This window comes from Petaurus breviceps, unplaced genomic scaffold, assembly GCF_028583685.1.
Source record: "Petaurus breviceps papuanus isolate PSGF00001 unplaced genomic scaffold, PetGlider_PUasm1.0 140, whole genome shotgun sequence".
NCBI classification, from domain to species: Eukaryota; Metazoa; Chordata; class Mammalia; order Diprotodontia; family Petauridae; genus Petaurus; species Petaurus breviceps.
Genome location: NW_027185698.1, coordinates 33289664 through 33313741, shown reverse-complemented (window position 1 = coordinate 33313741; position 24078 = coordinate 33289664). Strand labels below are relative to the sequence as shown.

Here is a 24078-nt window from a genome sequence, read left to right as displayed (position 1 = left end):
AAAGTTATCTTATTTATCTGGTTTACTTGATTACCAGATTACCTGGCGAATGTGCCATGTTTTGTCTAGAATTATAATGTTCTTTCTAATCCCAGGTAGAGTCCAGAGAAAACCATTCTAGTTTCAGAAACTAACAGACGACTTTTAGCCCTCTGGGAATTTTTTTTTTTTTTTACTATCATGCTGGGGTACATAAGTGGAATCAACCAAACAACCGCCCTTCATTAAGTGCTTCTTATGAGCCACATACGGTGCTAAGTGTTGAGGATAAAAACAAACACCCAGCCCCTGCCCTCAAGGAGCTTCCATTCTAACCTGGGAGAGGCATATACAAGGTACACAGAGAGAAGGTGGAAAGTCACCTTAGAGGACAAAGCTTCAGCAGCTATGGGACCAGTAAGACTTCCTACAGGACACACTGTGTGGAGAGTTGGGAGACAGCACTCTTCCAGACATAGATGACAGCCAGTGAAAAGTTAGGGAAGATGGAGCTTGAGCATCTTGTGTGAGAATCAAGCAAAGAGGTCATTGTGACTGCTTCAGAGAGGAGTGGAGGAAGACTTGAAGGAGAAGGAAGGGCCAGGTTGTGAAGGTCATTCACTGCCAAACAGAGGAGTTTGTGTTTGATGCTAGCAGTAAAAGGAGTCTCTGGAGTTTATTGACTAATGAGGTGACATGGTCAGACCTGTGCTTTTGAAAAATAACTTTGGGAGCTGATTGGTCAGATAAAGTGATTGATACTTGTTCTTTAAGGTAGCTATATTGGTATAGTATTGTATCCAGCATATTTTAACTAAATGAGAAACTTTTTTTATACAATACTATATATGTGTACATCAGTGGTAGTTATGTTTATGGTACCTTGAAAAACCCTGAACATGTCTTAAATCAACAGAAAGGAATATGATGATATTCTAATTAAGCTCAGTTCAACAAATTATATGTGAGGACCAATGCTAAATCCAGGGGAATTATAAAGATAGATAAGCCACAGCCTCTGTCTTCAAGGAGTTTATAAACCTAATTAGGAATGGAAACTTTATGCAGAAATAACTACAGAGCAGCATGTGATAAGCACAAAAGATAGAGCCAAAGTACTGTGAAACAAAAGCGCCAGAGGATCAGAGAGGACTTCATAGAGAAGGTAGCAGATGTGTCAGATCTTCATTAGGCAGTGATGGCAGAGGGCAGTTCATTCCATACAAGACTAAAATTTTGAGCAAAAAAAAACCAAAACCCAACAATTGAATAAAGCCTAGAAACAGCCCGATAGATTGGTTCTGGCAGTGTTCATTGATTTGATGTGGTAGGTTCAACCTCTCCTCTACTCTCTAGGTGATTATTTGAAAACAGCAGGACTTTCTTACACTTTTATTGACTTATTTGAAAATATTTTGGCTTTAAGGCAGAAACATTCAGTACTTTTATGACAGGCTATTTAATGTTCTTTTAACTTCTTTCTTAATTAGGAATGCTAGCTAAGTACCATATCTTATAGTCTGGCTAACCAAAACTTCATTTAAAAACTCAACCCTGAAAATGAAAACTAAGAAATATTGTGCAAGTTGCACTATTGGTTTTAAATTGGAATGTGTTGTAGCAAATTGTGCCTATAATTCACAGCGTTTCCAGATTCTTCCTTGGGGTAATATAATGAATTAAGCCCTACAATAGCAATTAAATTCATCATGTCACCCGTAGGAGGGATCATTACATAGTCCAAAATGGTTGCAGGCTATTGTATGATTTGCACAGTAAATTTCAGCTTATTACCCATAGTAAAGGTATATTAATGTTCTAGAGTTAGTATAAGCATATGTCTTGTGGTTGAGTGGAACAAAATTGTTTTCTGATGTTATTAGTAGTGAAAATGTCTGATTTTCCTAAACTTTTCATTTTGTCTGAGTGAAACCACATCTATTCATTGATGGATTAGGACAATAATAGAAGCATAAATGTTTCGTTTTCTTTTTTTCATTAAATTCAGGATAAATAGTATATAATTTATCACATTGTTCTATCTCTTCTAAACTTTTTTCAGTTGAATTTTTCTCATAGCCTGTTATCTTGAAACATAAATAATTCATCATTTTAAACAGCAGAGATATTAAGCAACAGGAGCTGTTTGGCAGAGGAGGGGGTCCTCCAGTTTAAGACTTATTCCAAAAATGGGGGAGGGAACTTTTTCTTTAATTGATAAGGGATTTAATTAGAAAATGTTTTCCTTAAAATATACTTTCAAAGTATGTTTTCAGTCTTTGAATTAGACTGAACCTTTTAATATATTAATAGGGAGTCCTCCCTTCAATATTGGATATTCATGAAAATGTAGCTTCGCCCAAAGACACACCACGTGAGAGTGTGCCAACCAGCATTGTTTTGCAACAATATTGTTAATATAATATAGCCAAACTGATTGTATTGTCATTTGGCCAATTTCATATTTAGAATTTTTTACTTACAGTTCACCGCCCCTGTGATATCATTTCATCTAAATATCATTTCACCTAACATTCTACCTTCTTGGAGGAAATGAATGATATGGGACATTCCTAGTTCCAGGATCAGTGATAAAGCAGAATACCAAAATGCTACATGGAGACCTAAGGCAGAAATTCTGTTACCAAAAAAAAAAGAAATACTGTAAAATGAAGAGATTGGACTGATGGCTTCTGGGGTCCCTTCTAGCTCTAGTATCATGGTTCTATAACAAGTGAGGGCAGCACAACCAAGCTTTGAGATTGCTTGGAAAGACAGTGGTCAACAGCAGAGCAGTGTGTTAGCAGCAAACAAAAAAAAGGTAAGAGCTCTGCACAGTCACACACCACACTGTAGCCTAAAACCTCAGTCAGCCAGTCAGATTGGGTATGTGCATTTGTCTTTTAAGCACTCTTGTTAATCAGGAGTGTTGTTATTCATTAGCTTCTATTTCCAAAGGCATTGGGCTCAAAAAAACAATCTATCTCAGATTGGATTACAGCCTTGGAGATGAATGAGTTAATCCATTGATGACCACTGTTTGAAAAGTGGCAATCAAGGTATGCAGGAGAACACTTTAATGATTCCCCAAACTGACTAATCATTGCCAGCAGCCATTTGGTTATTGAAACCAGTCAAATTAAAGTAACTCTCATTCACATTTATAGAGCGCTCTCCAATTTACAAAGCACTTTCCTCACCACAACACTGAAAGAGCTACATGGTCCAAATATACCCATTTGACCAATAAGGAAACTAGACTCAGTGAAATCAAAGGACTTGCTCATGAACACAGAGCTATGTGAATGGGAAGAGAGAGGATAGAATGGAGAGGAAGACCATAGTCAAAGTACTATATTATTTGAGAAAGGTGGGAGTGGCCTTTTCTCCCTCCACCCCACATTACTAGCCCCTTTCTTCTGGGATTACTTTTCATTTGCATTGTATGTTCTATGTACAAGTTGTTTTCCTCATTAACATGTGAACTCTTTCAGGGCAGAGACCATGTTTTGCTTTTCATGCATTCCTAGCCTTAGCACAGGAGGCTGATAGATTATTGTGACAGGTGTCTTTGCCAAGTAATATAGTTATCTGGAGTGAAAGCATGAAGCCATATGAACAGAAAGTAGCCTTTGTTCCTGTGTTTCCAGTGCCTGGCAGTAATTAGCGGCTTAGTAAATGCTTGTTGATTGATTGATTTGAAGGAGAGGCAGAAGCTGTGAAGGTACTGGGATAGGTTATGGGAGAGAGAACCCTGTATCTTTTCAGTGATTTGTGGTCTTATGTTGTTTGTACTTCAATTTCGAAGTGGAACATCACAAGTGTTGTCTTGACTTGCACTTGAATTGGATTTGGGAGGCGGAGTTGTACAAAGTTTTCAGCCTCTCTCTTCCTGAGTCATTGAAGTCCACTAGCAAGACAAAGTTTGGACAACTGGTGGTGGCCCAGGATGCAGTGGCTGACCTTGATGTCTTTGATTTCTAACCAAGCTCTAAGTGCTCTACAATGCCTGCTTCAGCTGCCTTCATGACCATTGGAGCAAATTGTTCTCATCTGCCCATTTGCCAGGGAAAGACTTCAAAGAGGTAGACATCCCCCTAACTCACCAACAGGTTTGATACCTCTTGTTTGCTCCCAACCTGGTTTAGTACATCTACTGAGAGGTTTAGCAAGTTTGCTGAGATGTTTAGCAGAGTGTGGCCATTGTGCATACCCAGCTTTTTGAAGCCTCTCTTATCTTGGGAACTTACAGTTAACAGTGCTAAGAGAATGCGTGGATATTGCCAAGGACTTGTGATGCTATCGTAGTAGGAAATCCCTCCACCATAGAAGATTGAAAATCTATCTATAAGTTAAAAGGTAAACCCTAGGGAATTGTCTGAGGCAAACAAGTTGAGTGAATTCCTCAGGGTTCTATAGCTAGTGAATGTCAGATTCAAGATTCAAACCCATTTCTTCCTTATTCCAAGCCCAGTAATCTCACACACTACTTCATGCAACCTCAATCTAGATAAATGAATCTGACAAGTACAAAACAAAATACTGTGTGAATATAAGAGGGAAGTTCATTAGTGACCAAGAGTGTCAGGGAAGACTTCATGGAGACATTTGAGTGGGGCTTCATTTTAAATGAAGGAGAAAAGAAGAGCATTGTGGGTTTTTCTTTTTCTTTTGTTTAGTAAAAAGGCAAAAATTTCTAAACTTATACTGATATATTTTCAAGCTGTTGTGGTGTCCTTCGGGTATATCATTCCTTCTCTAAATGTAAAAATGATTACTGAAATGCTGAGCTGATTTTTCAGTGTGTGTATTACAGTATCCTCTTGTTTCATCTGTACCTTGAATAGAAATCAGTATGGTGCCATCCATACAGTGTATGTGTTTCCTTTCCAGTTTGAACAAGAAAATCAGAGACTTGTTGGTGAAATGAACAGCTTGTTTGATGAAGTGAGGTATGTTTCTCATTTGTTAATGATAGCTTACATATTTTTCAAAAATATACTTTGAACTTTTCTTAGCAAGTTTAGCTTGTATATTCATTGTGATACTTTAATGGAAAAATCTTAGAAAAAAGGAATATATAATAAGCTAGGATTTGAACCTTCCAAGTAGCCAACTGAGTACTTAAAAACAGAAAGCAGAATGCCAATAGAGTATTTAAGAAATTGTTGTTATTTTTAATAGCAACAACAACAACAATATTGATGATGGTGTAATATTGACTCTCCACCAAGATTTCCTCCAGTGCTTCATTCATTTTAACACAAAGGTCCTACCAAGCTAATAAGGCTTTGAGTACAGGCCCAGTGACAGATTCCACATATTTTATCCAAGGACCAGTCTGCCTAAGTACAAGAAAACTTATGATCAGAAGGTTGTTTACCATTGTAATAGATACATTTTTCTTTTCTGCAGACAGGCAGATTCGTCCCTGGAGGAGGGAATACTGACAAAAACCACAGATCCTTCAAATAATAAAGATAGAGTCTATGGAACCTTTTGCACTGTGTGGTTTGGAATTTCCCAGCCACAACTCTTTTAGTGTCAATCAAATTGATGGTGTATTTTGCAAAATGTATATAATATAAAAGTTTGTATCTGCCCCTCACATTTTTAAGGATCTGTTTCTTATAGGTATCAGATGAGAAACATATAGTTCACTACTGGGCCCATTCTCAGAGTCATCCTGACAAATTTTGGAATTCTGTAGCTTATTTAAATTTGTGTTTTTATGTTGTTTCCTAGGTGATCATGCAATGGAAAGAATATTTGCATATTCCATCTCTTTTTTTGATAAATGCAAGTTTAATCATTGGAACAGCATAGATTGCCACAGATAGGGAAAACTAGATAAAGAGTAAAAAAGAATTAAAGTTAAAACCATACTTAAAATTAATCTTCCCCATCATCCTCTTCATTTTAACTATTTTGAGTTTCTCCAACTTACCTCCACTATCACATTGGAAAGACTTTTTCTTTGGGGGCCACTAAAAATCCCTAATTTCTGACAAAGTTAGCATATTTAGTCCTGCTGTGGGGTTTGAATTCTTAATTGAAATTTTGTACCTTTCTTGATATATGAATCAAGTTGTAGTTGACATAAAACGTATTAAATCCTTTCTTGTTTTTATGAAGGCAAATTGAGGGAAAAGTGGTTGAAATTTCCAGACTTCAAGAGATATTCACAGAAAAGGTTTTACAACAGGTAAAGATATCCTTGTGTAAAGCTGGAATGTACTTATGAATGACTTAACATATCTTAATCACATTATTTTTATGATATTGCCTGATACTGTTATATCTTCTATAACATTCTAAACAGTGTTCTTTTATAGTATAACTAATACATTATGATTAATCCGTTATAAGCAAGCCCTTCCATAATGACATGAAACCCTTCTGTAATGTCCTCTGCACAATCACTCAAGGTACAAACCAAATCAGATAGTTGGGGATGAGGGATTGAACCCCAGCAGTTTTAGCTCCATTGATTGTCATTCTGCTTACTGTCCCTGTGTTCAACAGTATTCTCAAGGGACAAACATCCCCCATTTCCATTCTTACCCATCATGTTTTGGCAGAACAGATGAACAACATTCAGTGGGAATAAGCCTGTAGTATTAATTAGTAAAGCACATTGAAGGTAAAATGCTAGGCATGATTCTCCTGAAGCAGAATGTGATAAAAATAGGGAAATTAACAAAATAAAAATGAATCTAGAAACCCAAGGGATAAGTATGGGAGTTTGACAGAACCTAAATTAGTTAAGTCTGCCTCCTCCCTAAAACTGTGTAGTGCTTAGTAATGCAAAGGGTGTAGATAAGAAATGTCATTGTTTTCTGTTAGAATGATTTATACTTTATATTGCCTACTACATAGCTAAAGTTTTGAGATTCCCTAAAAGAAAGAACTGATAAATATTTTGTTTTGTTTAGACAATCTTACCTGATAAATCTGTCATGTGCCTCTTAATTTTCAAAAACTCGTAATGCTTAAGAGAAAAATGTCTCTCTCTTAGTTGTTAGGGTAGGCAACTTTGACATAAGAAATTTTAACCAAAAAATTTACTTCCTTAAACCACATGGCAATAATGAACCAGTTCTTAAGTTTCATTCATTAAATCCAGAAACAAATGGGTTTTTTACTTCTATCAAACATTATTTTTAATAATGTTTTAAGGTATTGTCCATCTATATATATGGTAAGGTTAATATCAGAAAATTAATAGTGATTGCCCTGTATAGAATATACAGTTGTAGATCATTAATTCAGATTTGTGGTGCAGTCAGAAATTCACTTTTTTATTATGGGGAAACAGATCTGTTACATGTCTGCAGTGTAAAAAATAATGTGCATGATCACTTTATTAGAACAGCTAATAAATACTCCAAGCACTGGGTACTGACACAGGTACATGTCTTTCTAACTGATACCTCTCATGTATAATCATTGCTGCTACTAACTTGTGCATTATAAAAATGTACCCAGTTTGGGTTGAAGTACAGAAAAAGCATGCACTAACTGATCAAAGGTCATAATTAGTGAAAAGTCTTAATTACAGAATATATTCAAGTACATTTTGTAACCCCAGTCATTTAATGAACAGTTTAAGTTAACACATGAATTCACTATATGAGAATGGCTGTGGCAAAGCATTCAGAAGTTTGTTCACCCTATGTAGGCTAAAAATTGCTTCAAAAATATTTGCTTAGCAAGTCTTTTTTTTTCATAGCTAATGTACAAGTAAATGCAACCTCATTCATCTCTAAATTGTCACAACTTCTTTATTAAGGAAATAATCATTTTTTCATGTATGAATTTTGGTCTGACATTTTCTTCAGACCAGCCAGTTGTAGTCTCCTGAAGTTTGTTCATAATAGTTGTCAGTTGTTTGCTCATTTTCTTTGTTTGCCTTTTCCTTTAAAATTCTCTTATATTGCATGTCATGGTGATCCCTTAATAAGTTTGGGGGGATTTTAAAAATAGACTGTTTAACACAGTGCTTTGGGCACAGTAGGTGCCTCCTAAGTGTTTGCAAAATTACATTGTATTGAAATTGATCATTGCATATGGAATTTCTATATCCTGCCTTTGTCTCTGAGACTCAGAGCAAATGTCTGCCCTGGTTTATATGGTGAGAATATTAATATTGATTGATCTCACAGGAATGCTAAACTTCTAGTAACTAATTAGCTTTTGCTTTAAGGTTCTCTAAAGAACCATAATTAGAAGGTAAAAGCAATAACAAGTATCGATGCTGTTCTTAAGAATGTGTCATACGTTCTTTGTAATTACATGGCTAACTTAGTACTCTCTCAAACTGAACGTTAGCAGTATCATACAACCTCAGAATTGGAAGGGAACTCAGATGAGAGAAAGTATGTAAACATCATCTCTGCTGTTTTGGAGTATTGAAGGAAGAGAGACAAGCAGACAGACATCCACTTATAAAAAATATCTTGATATTGGAGAGAAGAGAACCCATTAGCCAAAAATCTTATTGTGTGGTCATAAGATTGACATCTAACACATCACCTTTTTTGTTCATTTTTTCAAGTATATTAAAGATGAATGACTTTTTTAAAAATTTGAAGACATGTCTTGCATTCTGATTTTGGGTGTAGGTTTGGGTTTTTTAGCCACTGCATGCTTAAAATTTATAAAGACCAGAATAGAATATTGGATACACAATTTTTTTTCTAAATCCACAAAAATGTATTTATCTAACATTTTTCTGTAATAGGAAACTGAGATTGACAACATTCACCAGCTAGTTGTGGGTGCAACAGAAAATATCAAGGAAGGTAATGAAGACATAAGGGAGGTAGGTAAACATTCTAAAGAATTTGAGGGATAAATTTCCTGATATCTGGTTTTGTATGGGTCTTTGCACTAATTCCCAGTGGTGCCCTAATTATTCACCTGTCCTCACTGGGAAAAGACTAAAGATAGCCTAGATAGTAATTATTCATCTTAATACCAGGTATTGATACTGAGAATTCAGTTGTGGTACCTAAATTGATGTACCTGGTTCATATCCAAATACTTAACTCTGGGTATATGTGAGTAGATCTATGTTTTCCACTTGCTGTATGCTGAATTCTGTAGGCCCCTCTAAATAACAAGAAACCTAGAGAAAAGATATTCCTGTGAGAGGCCACAGTAACCTAGTAGCCTTATGAGAGAAGTTTGTGCTTGCAATCCAAGACTTACCCTGTTCATGGGCTATTTTTGGAAATATCAAGCTTCTTGGTTAAGTCAAACTTGATTTTCAAACCTTGCCTTATATGATCAGTATTTGTGCTTTCTGAGAGTGTCTTTATTTAGTTCTAGCAATTGCCAAATATTTGCTACTCTGAAATTTACTTTTGTTACAGTTTATTTTTGTTTTCCAAATACAAGTGTTCATGAATCAAACTCCGTAAGTGTCTACTGAACTGCTGCAGAAATTGTGTAATAAATGACTTCTGAAACTTGGCTGTTAGCATGGGTAATTTTTTGGGTGTGGTGGTTTGTTTGTTTCCCAGTAGTAAGGACATTATACTTTAGTGAAAATAAATATGACTTCTGATTCATTTAAACATGTGTCTTGCCTTTACTTAATAATTATATTTACTATTTAAAGAAAACATGTACCAAACTACATATCATCGTTAGCATGGTAATGGGAGAAGATTTGAGATTCCCAGGCAACAATCAGAAGCAAATGGAGAGCATTGGATTTGGAGTCAGATCTGGATTTAAATTCTGGTTCAGCTTCTTTTGATGTGTGACCTTGGTTAAGTTACTTTCCTTAGCCCCAGTTTCTTTGATTGCAAAAGGAGGGTGTTAGACTAAAGGATCTCTAAGGCTTACTTTCTGTTCTAGATTCTGTGATATCATTCATGGAGAACAGAAATAGTAATCTTATAATTCAAGGTTTGAAAATAGAATTTGACTTAACCCATGCAGCATGACCTAGTGAAAAACCTGGGCTAATGATATGCCATCATGAGAGCCCTAGACTACAAGCAATAAATAGATTTCTGGAGTGACTCAAAAGCAATATGGCTCCTAATAAAATCATGTTTCCCAGAATCATGAAATTTTAAAGCTAGATAGGGAATTTAGAGATCACTACAGAAAAGTGATGTATTTGTGCTTTTTAAAAATTTAAGTTTGGTAAAGCAATTGAACATTTTGTTTTGCAGGCAATTAAAAACAATGCAGGATTCCGTGTTTGGATTCTTTTCTTCCTTGTGATGTGTTCATTCTCCTTGCTTTTCCTGGACTGGTATGATAGCTAGTTGTGGTTGAGTTTTGTTGTTGGGGGTTTTTTTTTTGGTGTCTTTTTCATTCTGAAGGCCTTGGTGCCTTGCTCATCTGACCATTAAATCACAGAACACTTTGCTTTGAACAAAGCAGAATATACTGTATGGTGTTTTATGCAACTGTCACACAGTTGTGACTCAAGAATTTTACAACAAAGTCACTTATGGATGTTTGTGTATGTACACACTCACAAAGGGAATCCTCGATTATTTCAATATTTAGTAGACACAATGAATTCTTGCACTTAGAAGGTTTTAGTTTAGCAATAAAAAGTCAAATGAATAGTTTACTGAGACCTTTTTCAAAACATAAAACTACACTAAGTAGCTCAGTAGTAAAGAAACTCAGCTTCTCATCAACATGCGTGATATCGTGAAGAATGCTTTTGGTGTGCACAGAATACATAGACGTTAATTTGAGAGAGGGCTTGTGCAGGGAGATGGCTTAATTTCCCATCTTGTTAGAGCTCAGGGAAAATATTTATGTAATCTCCCTACAAAATGATTATTTCTGTTCCTTTTCCTGCTGCTTCTCATCTTACTGAAATGATTAACTGTTCATTCACAAAGGCTTATTGTATTTATAGAAAAGAAAAATGATAGTCCACTTGTTAATCTTATGAGTTTAACATGATTTAACTTATTGTAGATTATAAAGGTAAAAATGAAGATTTCTAGATCTTTCAGAGTACATATCATGTAATGACAAGGTACTGAATCATTGCAATGGAACCAAAGACCAAGTAGATAGAAGCCAAACCTATCAAGTATTTATTTCTAGGCGTAAACTCATAAACAAGAGCCAGTAGCCTAAGGTAGGTGCTGTTTTTTGACTGCCTCCTGAATGGAAAAATCACACTGTATGCTTTTATGACAGGGCTGGCAGGTAGTTCATGTTAGGCTCAATCTCCTACTATTGCGTTCAGAGGAGTTCTTTGTACAGAGAAGATCTACATGGGAAGTCCTGGACCTACTTTTGTCCCTCAGCAGTTGGCTGCCTAAAGAGTAGAAATTTGAAAGATTAATTATTGATTGAAAGAGCAAACATCTGTGAATCACCTCTGTGTAGGCCACCCCATGACAAGAAACCTTGTCTCAACATCTTAATGTCCCCTTTGTAAATGTGTTGATGTAATTTGTTCTGCCATAATATTTGGAAAATGCATGTGGTCTTTTCATACAGATATTAGGCAGCCAGTGATGTCCTTATTGTACTTTATTTACACAGAGTGAAAATGTCAAAAGTTACATGCGAATGAATTTACATTCAATAAAGTATGTCATCTACTAGAAAATACAAACATGGTTTGTTTTAATCATGTGTTTACATGGATTCGAGTTCTTTTATGCAAGAAAAGTTTTGGCACATAATTTATTGCTTTTTCTGCATTCCACACAGCTTAGTGACTTTTACCCTAGTCTTTTACAGTACCTGACTGTTCAATGAACACTCATTGTATGTTTGGTACTTAAAACAGTAGAATGAAGAAAGCATGGTCCTTGTTTAGAAATATTCTTGATTATAAAATATATTTGTCTTAGAAGAAAAATTAAGGAACCTGGGGTAGGTTTGACCATGCTCACCATGTTTGTTTGACTACATATATGGGAGAACAATCTGCTACTGTTTGCTGTTTATTTTGATTATCTACTAAAAAACAATGAAACTTTTGACATGTCCACTAGAGATAGCACATTCAAAATAACATGGAGGAAAAAAATTGTGAATATCTTTTTATATTTAATTGTTTTACACACTTATTTTGTCTGATTGGCAATTTTGTAAATGTATATTTGATGTTCAGAATAAAATTGAAATATGATTTCCTTACAGATTGTGAAATGCAATTTCCTAACTGAACTTGCAGATACAACACTGGTCTTCATGTTCTCATTAACCTGTTCCTTACATCTTGGGGATTATTATATCTGGTCTCCCAGTTTTTGCAGTTCAGAAATTCAAAAAGCTTAGATTAAAACAGCCACCACATTTTTATCTCCCTCCCCAACCCACTCCCAGCCCCTGTAGTGTTGCCTAATTAACTTGCAAACCATAAGATCAGTGCAGATCCATTTCTAATGGAATATAAAAATGAACCATTGTGAATGAAGATTTCCTTTCTTATCAGATAAATTACAGTGTACTATCTACCAAAAAAAAAAAATGGGTTTCCTCACTGTCCAGAAGGGCCACCCTAGGAGGCCACTTCTAAACAGAATACCCTTCATCTCTCAAATGCATTTACACCATCCATATACACTCATAATGAAATGTGTTCATGCTTTTTAGTAGCAATTACATGTGGGTTTCAGTTCACTTCTTTACCAAGGTTCCAAAATCACCAAGGAAATGCATTGATGTTCTGTTGATAGTGATAAGAAAACCCCAATAAACATGCCTTGTTGCAGGGAACCTCATCATCACTTACAAGTCAGCTGCAGGGGAGGAAATGTGATAAATAGGCCACCTGATGATTTTCTTTTTCCCCTTAGGTCTTTAAACCAGGCATTCCTGGATGATCTGGGTGTCAGCATTGTTATCATTGAATTTTGAGCTGGAAAGAATTTTTAAGCTCAGCTCACTCTGAGCTAAACAAGAGATCACTCTAGTTATGGCTATGGTGTTCAGTTTGCAAAACAACAAAGTGATTAATAATATATGTATCAATTTAGACAAGTAAAATGTATGATTCGTCTGAAGCCCCAAACCCTGGCAAATCCACTGCACATTTATTTTCTGACAACATCCAATAAATCCTAGGCTGTATCTGGGTTTGCTAACTGAAGGTTTCTTAGCGTGGGGAATGGCATCAGAGCTTTTTAAGCAATGCTGATATGCACTTGGTTTTATGCCCATGAATGTTCTGCAGCAAGTTTTATTTGCAAAGCAGTATCAGCAAACAGAAGCAGTTGCACCATAAATGAGTAACCTCTAAATTATCCATAATTATATTTAATGAAATGTTCCTTAAAGTCCCTTTGTTACCTTCAAATGACATATTGGAAATAACAGGCCTATCCCACTAAGCTGATTTCTCAGCAGCTTCCGTCTCCTGTTCCGACAGTTTCTCCTCTGACAGCACCGACATCCATGGAGATACTGAGCGAGTGATGGTTTGCTTGGCCAAGTTGTAGTGGTTGATGACTGTGTAAAATTTCCCCCGGGCATTGGAGTCCTGTTCTGAGTAGTAGTTCTCTAATCCTGCCGGAATGCATTGATTATTCTGAAAGAGAAACAAATTATTTAAATACAACCTTTTATCTCTAAACAGACACACATTACCGAACTTTCATGACAGTCTCTTGTATCTGTCCTCTCTTTTGTCTTCCAAGGTCCATCAACCTAGCCCAGAGTAGCACTTCACTCTCCTGGACTGATACCTCCTAACCAGTGCTTCCCACTCCATAATCTCTCCCCTCTCCAATCTCTCCTTCAAACACCACTGTATTAATCTTTCCTATACACAGATCTGAACATGTCACTCCTTAAACAATAACCAACCTCCCTCCACCTTCTCAATAGCTTCTCTCTATTGCCTAAATCAAAACAAAGCCCTTCACAATTCTCTTACTAATGTATGTATCCTATACCCTCCCATCAACCCCAAATGCCTGAAATGCCTTCCTTCCTTTTCTTTTGAAATCTTATTTAATCCACTAAAACTCGAATGCCCCCTTTGCAAGAAGCAGATGGTGGTGTAAAGAATAGAGTGCTGGGCCTGGAGGCTGGTTCAAATTGAATTCTAAATTCAAATCAGCTTCAAACAACTTATTAGCTGTGTGATTCTACCCCTCCCCCCACCTTGTCAAGTCACTTAATCTCATTATGCCTCAGTTTCCCCAACTATAAAATGGGGATGAAGATAATAATCGAACCTGCCTCCCACAGTTGTTACAAGGATCAGGGAAAATATTTGTAAAGCATTTATCAGGGTTCCTGGTACTTAGTAAATAAATGCTTATTTCCTTCTTTCCTAATCCATACCCCCTCCCCAACTAGAAATGAACTTTCTTTCTTCAGACTTTATATTAGCACTTTCTCCTTGGCATATTATATTACTTCTTTGTGTACGTGTTTCATATCTCTAAAACAACTATCAGCTCCATTAAAACTCAGACTGTATTGTATTTATCTTTGTATTTTCCTGCACATACTAGCTTTAAAAATGCTGAGTTGAATTTGTTGCTTTAGCAATACACTTCATTGCCGCTAGGTGGAGCGGTAGATAGAGCACTGGGCTGGGGAATTGGGAAAATTCATCTTCAGAACTTCAGATCTGCCCTCAGACACTTACTAGCTGTGTGATCCTGGACAAGTCATTTCACCCTGTTTTCCTCAGTTCTTAATCTGTAAAAGGAGCTGGAGAAGGAAATGGCAAACCACTCGAGTGTCTCTGCCAAGAAAACCCCAAATGAGCTCAGGCAGTTAGACACAACTGAAAAATGGTTGCACGATCACATCAAGAGCATGCTTTGTTTTTTTTAAAGCAATTGGGGTTAAGTAACTTGCTCAAGGTTACATGCATGGCCAGTTATTTCTGGGTGTGGTGCTAAGTATCTGAGCCCGTATTTGATCCCCCAGGTCATCCTGACACTGGGGCCGGTGCTCTTACTCACTGAGCCACCTGGCCGCCCCTAAGAGCATGTTCTTTCTAGAACACAGCACTGCTTTGCTGTAAGGTCACTTGACAGTGAGGGTTAACTAGCTAGAAAACCATTGTGAGTTCAAGCTGTTGAAGAATAGTAGGCTAGCAGAAAAGAACAGTGGACTTGGAGTCAGAAGACTTTGGTTCAAATCACAGCTCTTGTCCTGACTGCTTGTATGACCTTGGGCAGGTGACCCACCCTTGAGCTGGGCCTGTTAACCTCATCTGTAAAGTTATAGAGTGTTGGACTAAAGGATACCAAAGTCCCCTCTGACCCTAAAATCCCATGCAATAAATTAATGATAAATTAAACTAATTGAATTTCCTTAGCAAAACAGGCTGCTCAGCCTGAGGAAATACAAAGCATAATTTCATCTTTTTTTTTTAATAGTATATTATCTGCAAGTGCCTCAGGATCAGTGATGGTTCTACCATACTGTACGTGTAGGAGATGGGAGCAAATGAGTACTGAATGTAGAACATACCTAGGAAATTGCATTTTGTTTGGTGGTTGTTCAGTTACCTTTCAGTCATGTCCTATTTACGCTTTGTGACTCTATTGAGGGTCTTCTTGACAAAGATACTGGAGTGGTTTGCCATTTCCTTCTCAGTTTATTTTACAGATGAGGAAACTGAGACAAACAAGGTTAAATGACTTGCCTAGGGTCACACAACTACTAAGTATCTGAGACCAGGTGTGAATTCAGGAAGATGAGTCTTCATGATTCCCAGTCCAATGCTCTATCCACTGGATGACCTTGCTACATTTTATTGCTAAATTCTTATTTGAGTCCCTTTTCCCTTTTTCTTTCCTCAAAGCATTATTTGATTAAATGAGTACCCTGATGGGCTTCTGATCCTTGAGGTTTTACCATCAATTCTTGCCCCCATACCGTATTTCTGTAGATCAGTAAGATGGGCTGAATTACTTAACCATTGCTGAACACTTTCCTCATGATGAGGCAAAACTTGACATACCACAAATCTTGGACATGAGACTAGTGAGGCAATTAACTGTCATCTGCAACATGAGTGGAAAGAAGGACATCCAAAATTTTTTTTTCCAAAATTGGCCATTGGCCAACTAGTCAACAACTACATTGACTTTGGCCTAGGGCTGACTTGGCCAAATGAGATAATATATGTAAAGGATTTAGTAAGGGTCTGGCACATATCAGGTATTGTATAAATACTTATTCCCTCCCTCTACCCCTTCCCTCTGTGGAAAAATTCAAACAAGGCCGGAATTGGAATTGGGAGACCCGGGGTTCAAATCTCAACACTTAACCAACTGTCGTTGGAGAAGCCAAGACTCAGATTCCCCCTAACATCTGCCCTGCGCCTCAAAAAATTGAAATATTAAAGCACAGAAAAGTGAGCACCTCCTGTTGTTAGACTACTGTAGTCCAAAAGCTGACAGATAATTGAGTACCTACACAAAGGGTGTAACCAACTGGCTGAGATTAAAAGGGTAGATAAAATCCAGGTAGTGGCCCCGATGTTGAATTTCCCCCCTAGTCAAGTGGGCAAATAAGATATGAACACAGATAACTATAAACTATTACATGAAAAATACATTAAGGAGTTACACAGTGCTGTGTGGAGCCTAAGGGGAAAAATCAGGAGCAGATCAAGAGGCTTCACAGAGGGAGTGGCATTTGAGTTTTAGATGAATCATAACATGCCCAGAAGGTGGCTGTGTGAGCTCCAGCCAGAAAGGTAGCAGCAGTTGCTTGCAACACCAGCTCAAGGAACCACTGAAGTTTTAAAGCCTTGGGGGGGGGGGGGGGTGTATTGAGCACCTACTATGTGCCAAGCACTTGGCTAAAGACTGAAGATACACATAAAAAGAATCCCTGCCCTCAGAGAGTTTATACTCTACTTGGAGGGAGACAACACAAATGGAAGCTGGAACCAGAATGGGCAGCAGGCAGGGAGGAGAGGTTAAATGGCCAGATTTTTTTTCATGAGATAGATTATTTTAGAAGTGACATAAAAGCCATATTTGAAGAGTTATTCCTTCCCTACTGCCATCTAACATGTCCAAGATGTCCCCAGCCCTAAAAACCTTTCTGTAGACTGCACCAACCCCTCTGGCTGTCGTCCAGTATCTCTCCTCCCTTTTGTTGTGGTTGTTTCCTTTTGTTTTGTTTTTTAGCCTGTCTCCTGGAAAAAGCCAGCTACATTCCGTGCATTTACATCCTTTCATCATGTTCCAAATGGAACTCTCCTCCCCTTAAACCCACACCAGCAGGCAGCACCGTGTTCTAATCTCTGTTGTTATTTAGTCCCCATGGTTCTTCCATTCCTCTACGTTTGAAGCCTCGGCATCATCCCTGGGTCTTACATTCAGCAAGCACCTAGTGGGGGGGGGAAGGGAGGGGAACTGCATGAGTCGCTGGAGATACAAATACAAAACTCACTTTCCCTTATTCTCTCTGCCAGTCAGTCATCGGTTGCCAAGGTCTGTGGGTTCTCCCTCCATAACATCTCTTTCATCAGACCCCTTGTCTGCACTCACTGAGCCACCCCCAACCCTGGTTTAGGCCCTTATCACCTCAAGACATGACATTTGCAACAGCCTTCTGATTTGTGTTATTCTAGTCTTTCCCTTCTCCAGTCCATCCTCCACATGGCTGCCAAAGTTGTCTTTATAAAGCATAGGTCTGATCATGCTACTCCCTAACAAGCCTATATAAGCTTTCTCTGCTTGGCATTTAAAGCCCTTCTTTCAAAATCTGGCTCCAGCTGACCTTTCCAGATTCATTTTCCATCACTTCCCTTCACACACTCTTATGTCCCAGGCAAACTGACTTGTGCTTGCTATTCCCTGAACCCAGCAATCCATTTCCTCTTTCCATGCACTTTCATTGGCTGTCCCCTATAAGTGGAATGCATTTGATCCTCACCTCTTAGAATTGTTAGCTTTACTTAAGGTGCAGCTGGGGGGCACCTTCCTCCAGGAAGCCCTTCTTGATTCTTCCTAGTTAATAGGATCACAGACAAAGCTGAATGAGACATTATTAGGCCATCCTGTCCAACCCATTTTCATTTTACAGATGGGGAACTGGAGGCCTAGAGAGGTTAAGAGATGTGCCCAGAATCACACAGCTAGGAAGTGTCTGCACACTACTGGAGTCTAGAAAATCTGATACTCTTATCCACTGCACCATCTTGTCTCCAAATTTCCCAGGACTATGGTCCAAATTTCCCAGGACTATGGCATAAACAAGAAACCATTTATAAACAGAATTTATAAGATCATAGATTCAGAGCTAGAAGGGACATAGAGACCATCTTCCAGTCTAGTCTCATTTACAAATGAGGAAACAGGTTTCAAGAAATGTAGTCATTTGCCCAACTTTACCCAATAATAAGTAATAGAGGCAGGATTTGAATACACTTCCTCTGTCTCCAAAGCCCTCAGTCTTACTATTGTATCAATAGAGCTCTCTTTCTCCCACCTTCCCTAATTGTAAATACATACAATGATTTTGTATTTACTTTTCTTTTTATATAGTATACCCCACTCCCAATAAAATTTTTCTCCTTAAGGGCAGTGACTTTTTCCTGTTGTCTTTTTGTCTGGTTTGGGGTTTTTTAATCTTTTTTTGATCTTTGTACCTCAGCAGCCAGAGTGCCTTGTTTGCCTTTTATAAATGTGTTGACTATAGACAGTTTATCAGATAAAGGTCTCATATCTAATATATATGAAGAACTTTGTCAAATCTATAAGAATACAAGTCATTCCCCAGTTGATAAATGGCCAAAAATTATGAACAGGCAGTTTTCCAATGAAGAAACCAAAACAATTTGTAGACATATGAAAAAAAATACACTAAATAAGAGAAATGCAAATTAAAACAACCTTGAGATATTTTATACCTGCCAGATTGACAAAAATGATAGAAGGTGAAAGTGACAAATGTTGGAGGGGATGTGGAAAACTGGGACACATTCATTGTTGGTGGAACTAAGCCAACCATTTTGGAGAGCAATTTGGATTTATGCCCAAAGAGTTATTAAACTATCTATACTCTTTGGCCCAGCAATACCATTACTTGGTCTGTTTCTAAAGATAATTAGGGGAAAAAGAAAAGAACATATATGTTCTAAAATGTTTATAGCAGCTCCCTTTGTGGTGGCAAAGAACTGGAAATTGCAGGGATGCCCATCAGTTGGGGAATGACTGAACAAGTTATGGTATATGATTGTGGTGGAATACTACTCTGCTATAGGAAATGATGAGCTCATTGATTTTAGAAAAACATGGAAAGACTTACATGAAGTATACATGTATATACATGTATATATAAGTATGCATGTATACACATCCCTATTTGTGTCTAATGGTAGACATCTCCAAGGTGGGAGGGAGGGGTTGGGGAGAGGGCAGGAAAAAAAAAATTTACATGATAATTTTGTATATTTAAAAGGAAAAGCAAGTTATACGTAGTAGATTTGCAGTTTTCATGTACAATTACCATTTTTTACTATATTATTTTATGAAATGCTTGTTTTATTCCATAAATTTAAAATAAATTTATGTTGAACCCAATTGAACAACTAAATTGGGGAAAGGAATATACAAAGAGTCTGAAGCAAGGAAAGTTAGGGATTAAGAAGATCATGGTGTGAGTCATAGGATTATAGATTTAGATCGGGAAGAAATACCAAAGTCATCTAGGTCAACCTCAGTTCAAGATGAGGAAATCCTGACCTGTCAAGGTTAAGTGACTTGTTCAAGGTAAAAGGTTACATTGAATTGGCATAAGTAGCTCTGAAATTACAGTAACTGACATTAGCACTTGATTATTTATAAAGAACTCCACATATATTATTTCATACAGTTCTTCTAATTCCACCAGACCCAATTCTTGCTGCTCTGAGTTGGGTTTCCAAATGCCTGGGAGCACAGCACCCCCTCATCCTATCATCATTTACACCTGAGGAAACCCCCACTCTGGATTACTCCTATCTTCTGTTTCCTTTGTTCCTACTTATATGCTACCAAATGCAGCTGGAAATCATGAAACTATTTTGACTAAATCCTATACGAATTTGTTATCTAATCTCAACTGGATCCTCTTTGCAACACCAGTGGGCTTTCTACCCCTCCCTAAGTGATTATCCCACTCCCCAGAATGGCTGTTCCACTCTTCTCCAGACTCTCACAACACACCCCTTTTCCTAACCCTCTAAGTTAAAGAACTCACCTTATTCTTGAACCTAAGAAAATTGAAGTCATCTACCACAAGTTCTTCTCCCCTTCTGACACTCCACTGCTCTCTGTCACTACCTTCTCCTTCATTCCAGTCTCTGATGAAGAGGTGGGGTCTTTTCCCTTGTCAATGCCAACTCCTCATCATTTATATGTACCACTGATCCCATTTCCTCTTTTCTTCTCCAACAAATATTCCCCTACTATTATCCCTTCCCCAATTCTCTCTCATTTTCAATCTCTTGTTATCTGCTTACTGCTTCCCTGAAGCTTACAAACATGCCCAGTTCTCTTCTATCCTTAAAAAAATATATCTCTCTACATATATGTATATAGAGAGAGATAGACATACACACACCATATCTATTCCCAACTAGCTATCATCCTTCTCAGCTAAACTCCATCTCCATTTGATGCCTCTCCTTTTCTCACTCTCTTCCAAACCCTCTGCAGTCTAGCTTCCAAATTCATCAGTCAAATGAAGTGATCTCTTCAGAGAACATCTTAATCATCTCTTAATTATCCAATTGGGGTGGCCTTTCCTCAGTCCTCATCCTTTTTGAATTTTCTACAGCATTTGACACCACTGGCCACCTCCTGATTAGTCTCTCCTCTTTGGATTTTCATAACATTGCTCAGTCTTGGTTGTCCTTCCTAAATGACTGGATCCTTCTCGATTATGTTTTTGGGATGTTCATCTACATTATACTTGTGATAATAACTATGGCATATTTCAAGAATCTGTCCTAGGTCCACTTCTCTTTCCCTCTGTACTCTATCAGTAATTTCATCAACTCATCTATATGCAGATGATTCCCATACCCATATATCCATCCCTCATCTCTACCCTAAGTTTCAGTCCTGCATCACCAACTGCCTATTAGACATTTTGGACTGAATGTCCCATAGGCATCTCAAATCAAATTAAAATCCGAGACAGAACTCACTCCTTTATCACCAAATCTACACCTCCTCCCCAAACTTCCCTATTAATATCAGCAGCACCATTATTCTTCTAGTCAAGCAGATCCACAGTCTTGCTGTTATTCTCAGTTCTTCCTTCTCAGCACACCTCACATATTCAGTCAGCCACCAACTCTTGTGATTTCTCTATATATCTATACATCCCCTTCTCTAATCACACAGTCACCATCCTTGTTGGGGCCCTCATCATCTCTCACCTGGACTATCACAACAGCATCCTGCCTGATTTCCTGAATTAAATAAGTCTCTCCTGACTCTATCCTCCACAAAGCTATCAAAGGGATTTTCCAAAAGCACTGGTCTGACCATATCTCCTCCTTCCCCCATTCCATTAACTCCACAGCTTCCTTTTACCAAGCCGACATCAAATACAAACTAGCATTTAAAGCTGTTCACAACCTGGCCCTTTCTGATCTTTCTAGTCTTCTTACACATGGACTCCTTCCGCACAATCCCATGATTCAACCATACTGGCTTATTAGCTGCTTCTCACTCATGATGTTCTAGCCTCAGCTTCCACTGCTTTACAAAGACTGTCACCCACGCCTAGAATGCTTTCCCCCTTCAGCCCTCCCTCTCAGAATCCCTGGCTTCATTTAAGACTCAGCTTCCACCAGAAGCGTTTCCTAGGCTCCCAAGCCTTCCTCTCTGTGATTATCTTATACATACTCATATATCTTATGTATATGTGTTGCCTCTCCCCACCTTCGCAGAAGCTATTGAAAGTAGAGACTGTTTTCATGCTTTTAGTATCCCCAGTGTTTGGCCCAGTAGCTGGCACAAAGTAATAAGCATTTAATAAATGGCTATTGATTGATAATACCATGTTGGGGAGATCTTAGAAACATTTTCTCCATTTTATAGATAAATAGACTGAGGTTCAGCAAGGTTGAGGCTTGTCAGAGGTCACGTAGCTAGCAAGCAGTGCAGCCAGAATTTTAACTTCCCTCCTTGGGAGGTTCAGGATGTGGGGTGAAGAGGTTTACAGAAGAAATTTTGATTCTAACAAGAACACTTATCCAAGTGGAAAATCCACCACAGCTCAATTCATTTTAAGCTGTATGGTGATGTCTCAAGATTTGTTTGCATTTCCTCTGTAGCAAATGCACTTCCCTTAAGAGAAATGATTCAAAAGCTACTGTTTTAACTTATTTTATCTTTTAAAGAAATGGGTTCACCTCCACTATTTGCACTACCCTGTAGGCAGGAAGAAATATTTCTGCTTTTACTACCTTCTTATGTCCCTAAATATAGACAACCACCCCCCCACACACCCCCAGAAAAACATACAATTCAGATCGCAAAGAAGTTGCATTTTAGAAAAGAACTGCATTTCTTTCTTGTTTGTATAGTTTTGTCATTTAACATTGTACATAATACCAAATATTTCACTTAGTTGAGAACACTGAATTGAAAAAGAAATTCTCAAATTGGTGGGTACATGGAACTTATAGTTCATTTATAGTTCCCTCATTTTGGGGGTCTTTTTTAATCAGCTATTAAAACAAACAGCTATTGGAATTAGTGTTAAAATTGGAAGAGATCTTAGAAATTATCTACTCCAACCTCATTTTACAAATGAGGAAAATGAGGCCTAAAAAGGTAACTATCCTGGTTATTCTCCCCTGGCTTTGCTTGTGTTTTTCACTGTATTTCCTAAAATAAAGGAACTGAAAGAATCCTAGAATTGAAGAAAATATTCCAAATATCATCTAACCAGTTCAGAAGATAATGAGACCATACTTAGAATGTTTACAGCCTTATCCCTTAAGCCTCTCCCTTATTCTAGGCATTATAAATCTATTAGTGCAGCATAAAAATCATGTTAGCATTTTTTGCTGTCACATCACACTGATTCAAGTTGAGCTAGACATCCACAAAAACTCCCGAACATTTTCATATTATTTGTATGTCTACACCCCTTTGCATTCCAGTGCTTGTCCTGCAGAATCAACGTGGTACAGTAGAGAGATCACTGGGCTTGGAGTTGGGAAGGCCTGGATTCAAACCCTGCTTTATTAGCCTCCTGTGTGACCCTCCAAAGTTACTTACCACTGAGGCTCAAGTTTCCTTATTGGTAAAACAAAAATGACAGTATCTCACAGGCTGTGAGAACCAAGGGGGAGATAGCATATACATAAACTTCTTTGCAAACCTTAAGGTTCCATGTGAAGATCAACTATTAGTAGCAGTCAGATGTTCACCCAATGTCACCTCCATTCTAGCATTGCCGCTCATCAAGAACAAGGCATACCAGACTAACTGGAATTCCCTTTGGGACAAGATTACTAAACTAGTAGATGGTGGGAATGTTGTGGATAGAGTTTACCTAAGTTTTAGCAAAGGTTTTAATAGAATATCTCATAATATTCTCATAAAGATGGAAAGATGTGGAATATAGACAACAGTTAATATGGTTGGATGTATTCAGAATTGGTTGAATGGCTTATACTCAATGAGTAGTCATTATAATGGTTCAATGGCCATACATCTGTAGGTCTCCAATGGCATATCCTAGGGATCTGGGCCATGGAACATCTTTATTAATGATTTAGATAAAGACACCGAGAGATGCTTATCCAATGGGCAGATGACAGACATATAGCAGAGAGAGATAGCTAACACACCAAATGAAAGAGTCAGCAACCCCAAAGATCTTCAATAAGCTAGAGCATTGGGCTGAATGTCATTAGATGAAATGCCACAGGGATAAATGTAAAGTCTACCTTTGGTACAAAACATCAGCACCACGAGTACAAGGTAGGAAAGCTATAACTAGAACAACATAATTGTTCTGAAAAAAAGGTTTGGGAGTTTTAGCGGACTACATGTTCAGTGTGAGTTAGTGTGACACACACAGCCTCTAGGAATGACTCTGCACTTGTCGGCCCTCAATCTGGGACCCTGTGTTCAGGTCTGGGCACCAGAGTTTAAGAAG

General features: G+C 37.8%; 3 protein-coding genes across 4 annotated transcripts in view; 2 read left to right on the top strand and 1 right to left on the bottom strand.

Moving 5' to 3' along the window:
• STX18 (syntaxin 18) overlaps nucleotides 1-11590 on the top strand; it is a 132277-nt gene extending 120687 nt beyond the window's left edge. Inside the window, exons 8-11 of the mRNA XM_069069938.1 lie at nucleotides 4873-4931; nucleotides 6115-6184; nucleotides 8723-8803; nucleotides 10170-11590. Of these exons, the coding sequence (XP_068926039.1) occupies nucleotides 4873-4931; nucleotides 6115-6184; nucleotides 8723-8803; nucleotides 10170-10265 (306 nt within the window). The 3' untranslated portion in view covers nucleotides 10266-11590. The remainder of the gene's footprint in view (nucleotides 1-4872; nucleotides 4932-6114; nucleotides 6185-8722; nucleotides 8804-10169) is intronic.
• TMEM128 (transmembrane protein 128) overlaps nucleotides 1-24078 on the top strand; it is a 480334-nt gene that overhangs the window by 289915 nt on the left and 166341 nt on the right. The gene's annotated exons all lie outside the window — the stretch shown is intronic.
• The window catches only part of NSG1 (neuronal vesicle trafficking associated 1), a 40527-nt gene continuing 29583 nt past the window's right edge, over nucleotides 13135-24078 (bottom strand). For both annotated transcript variants that reach the window (XM_069069955.1, XM_069069963.1), the window contains exon 5: nucleotides 13135-13513. In XM_069069955.1, the coding sequence (XP_068926056.1) occupies nucleotides 13313-13513 (201 nt within the window). In that variant the 3' untranslated portion in view covers nucleotides 13135-13312. The remainder of the gene's footprint in view (nucleotides 13514-24078) is intronic.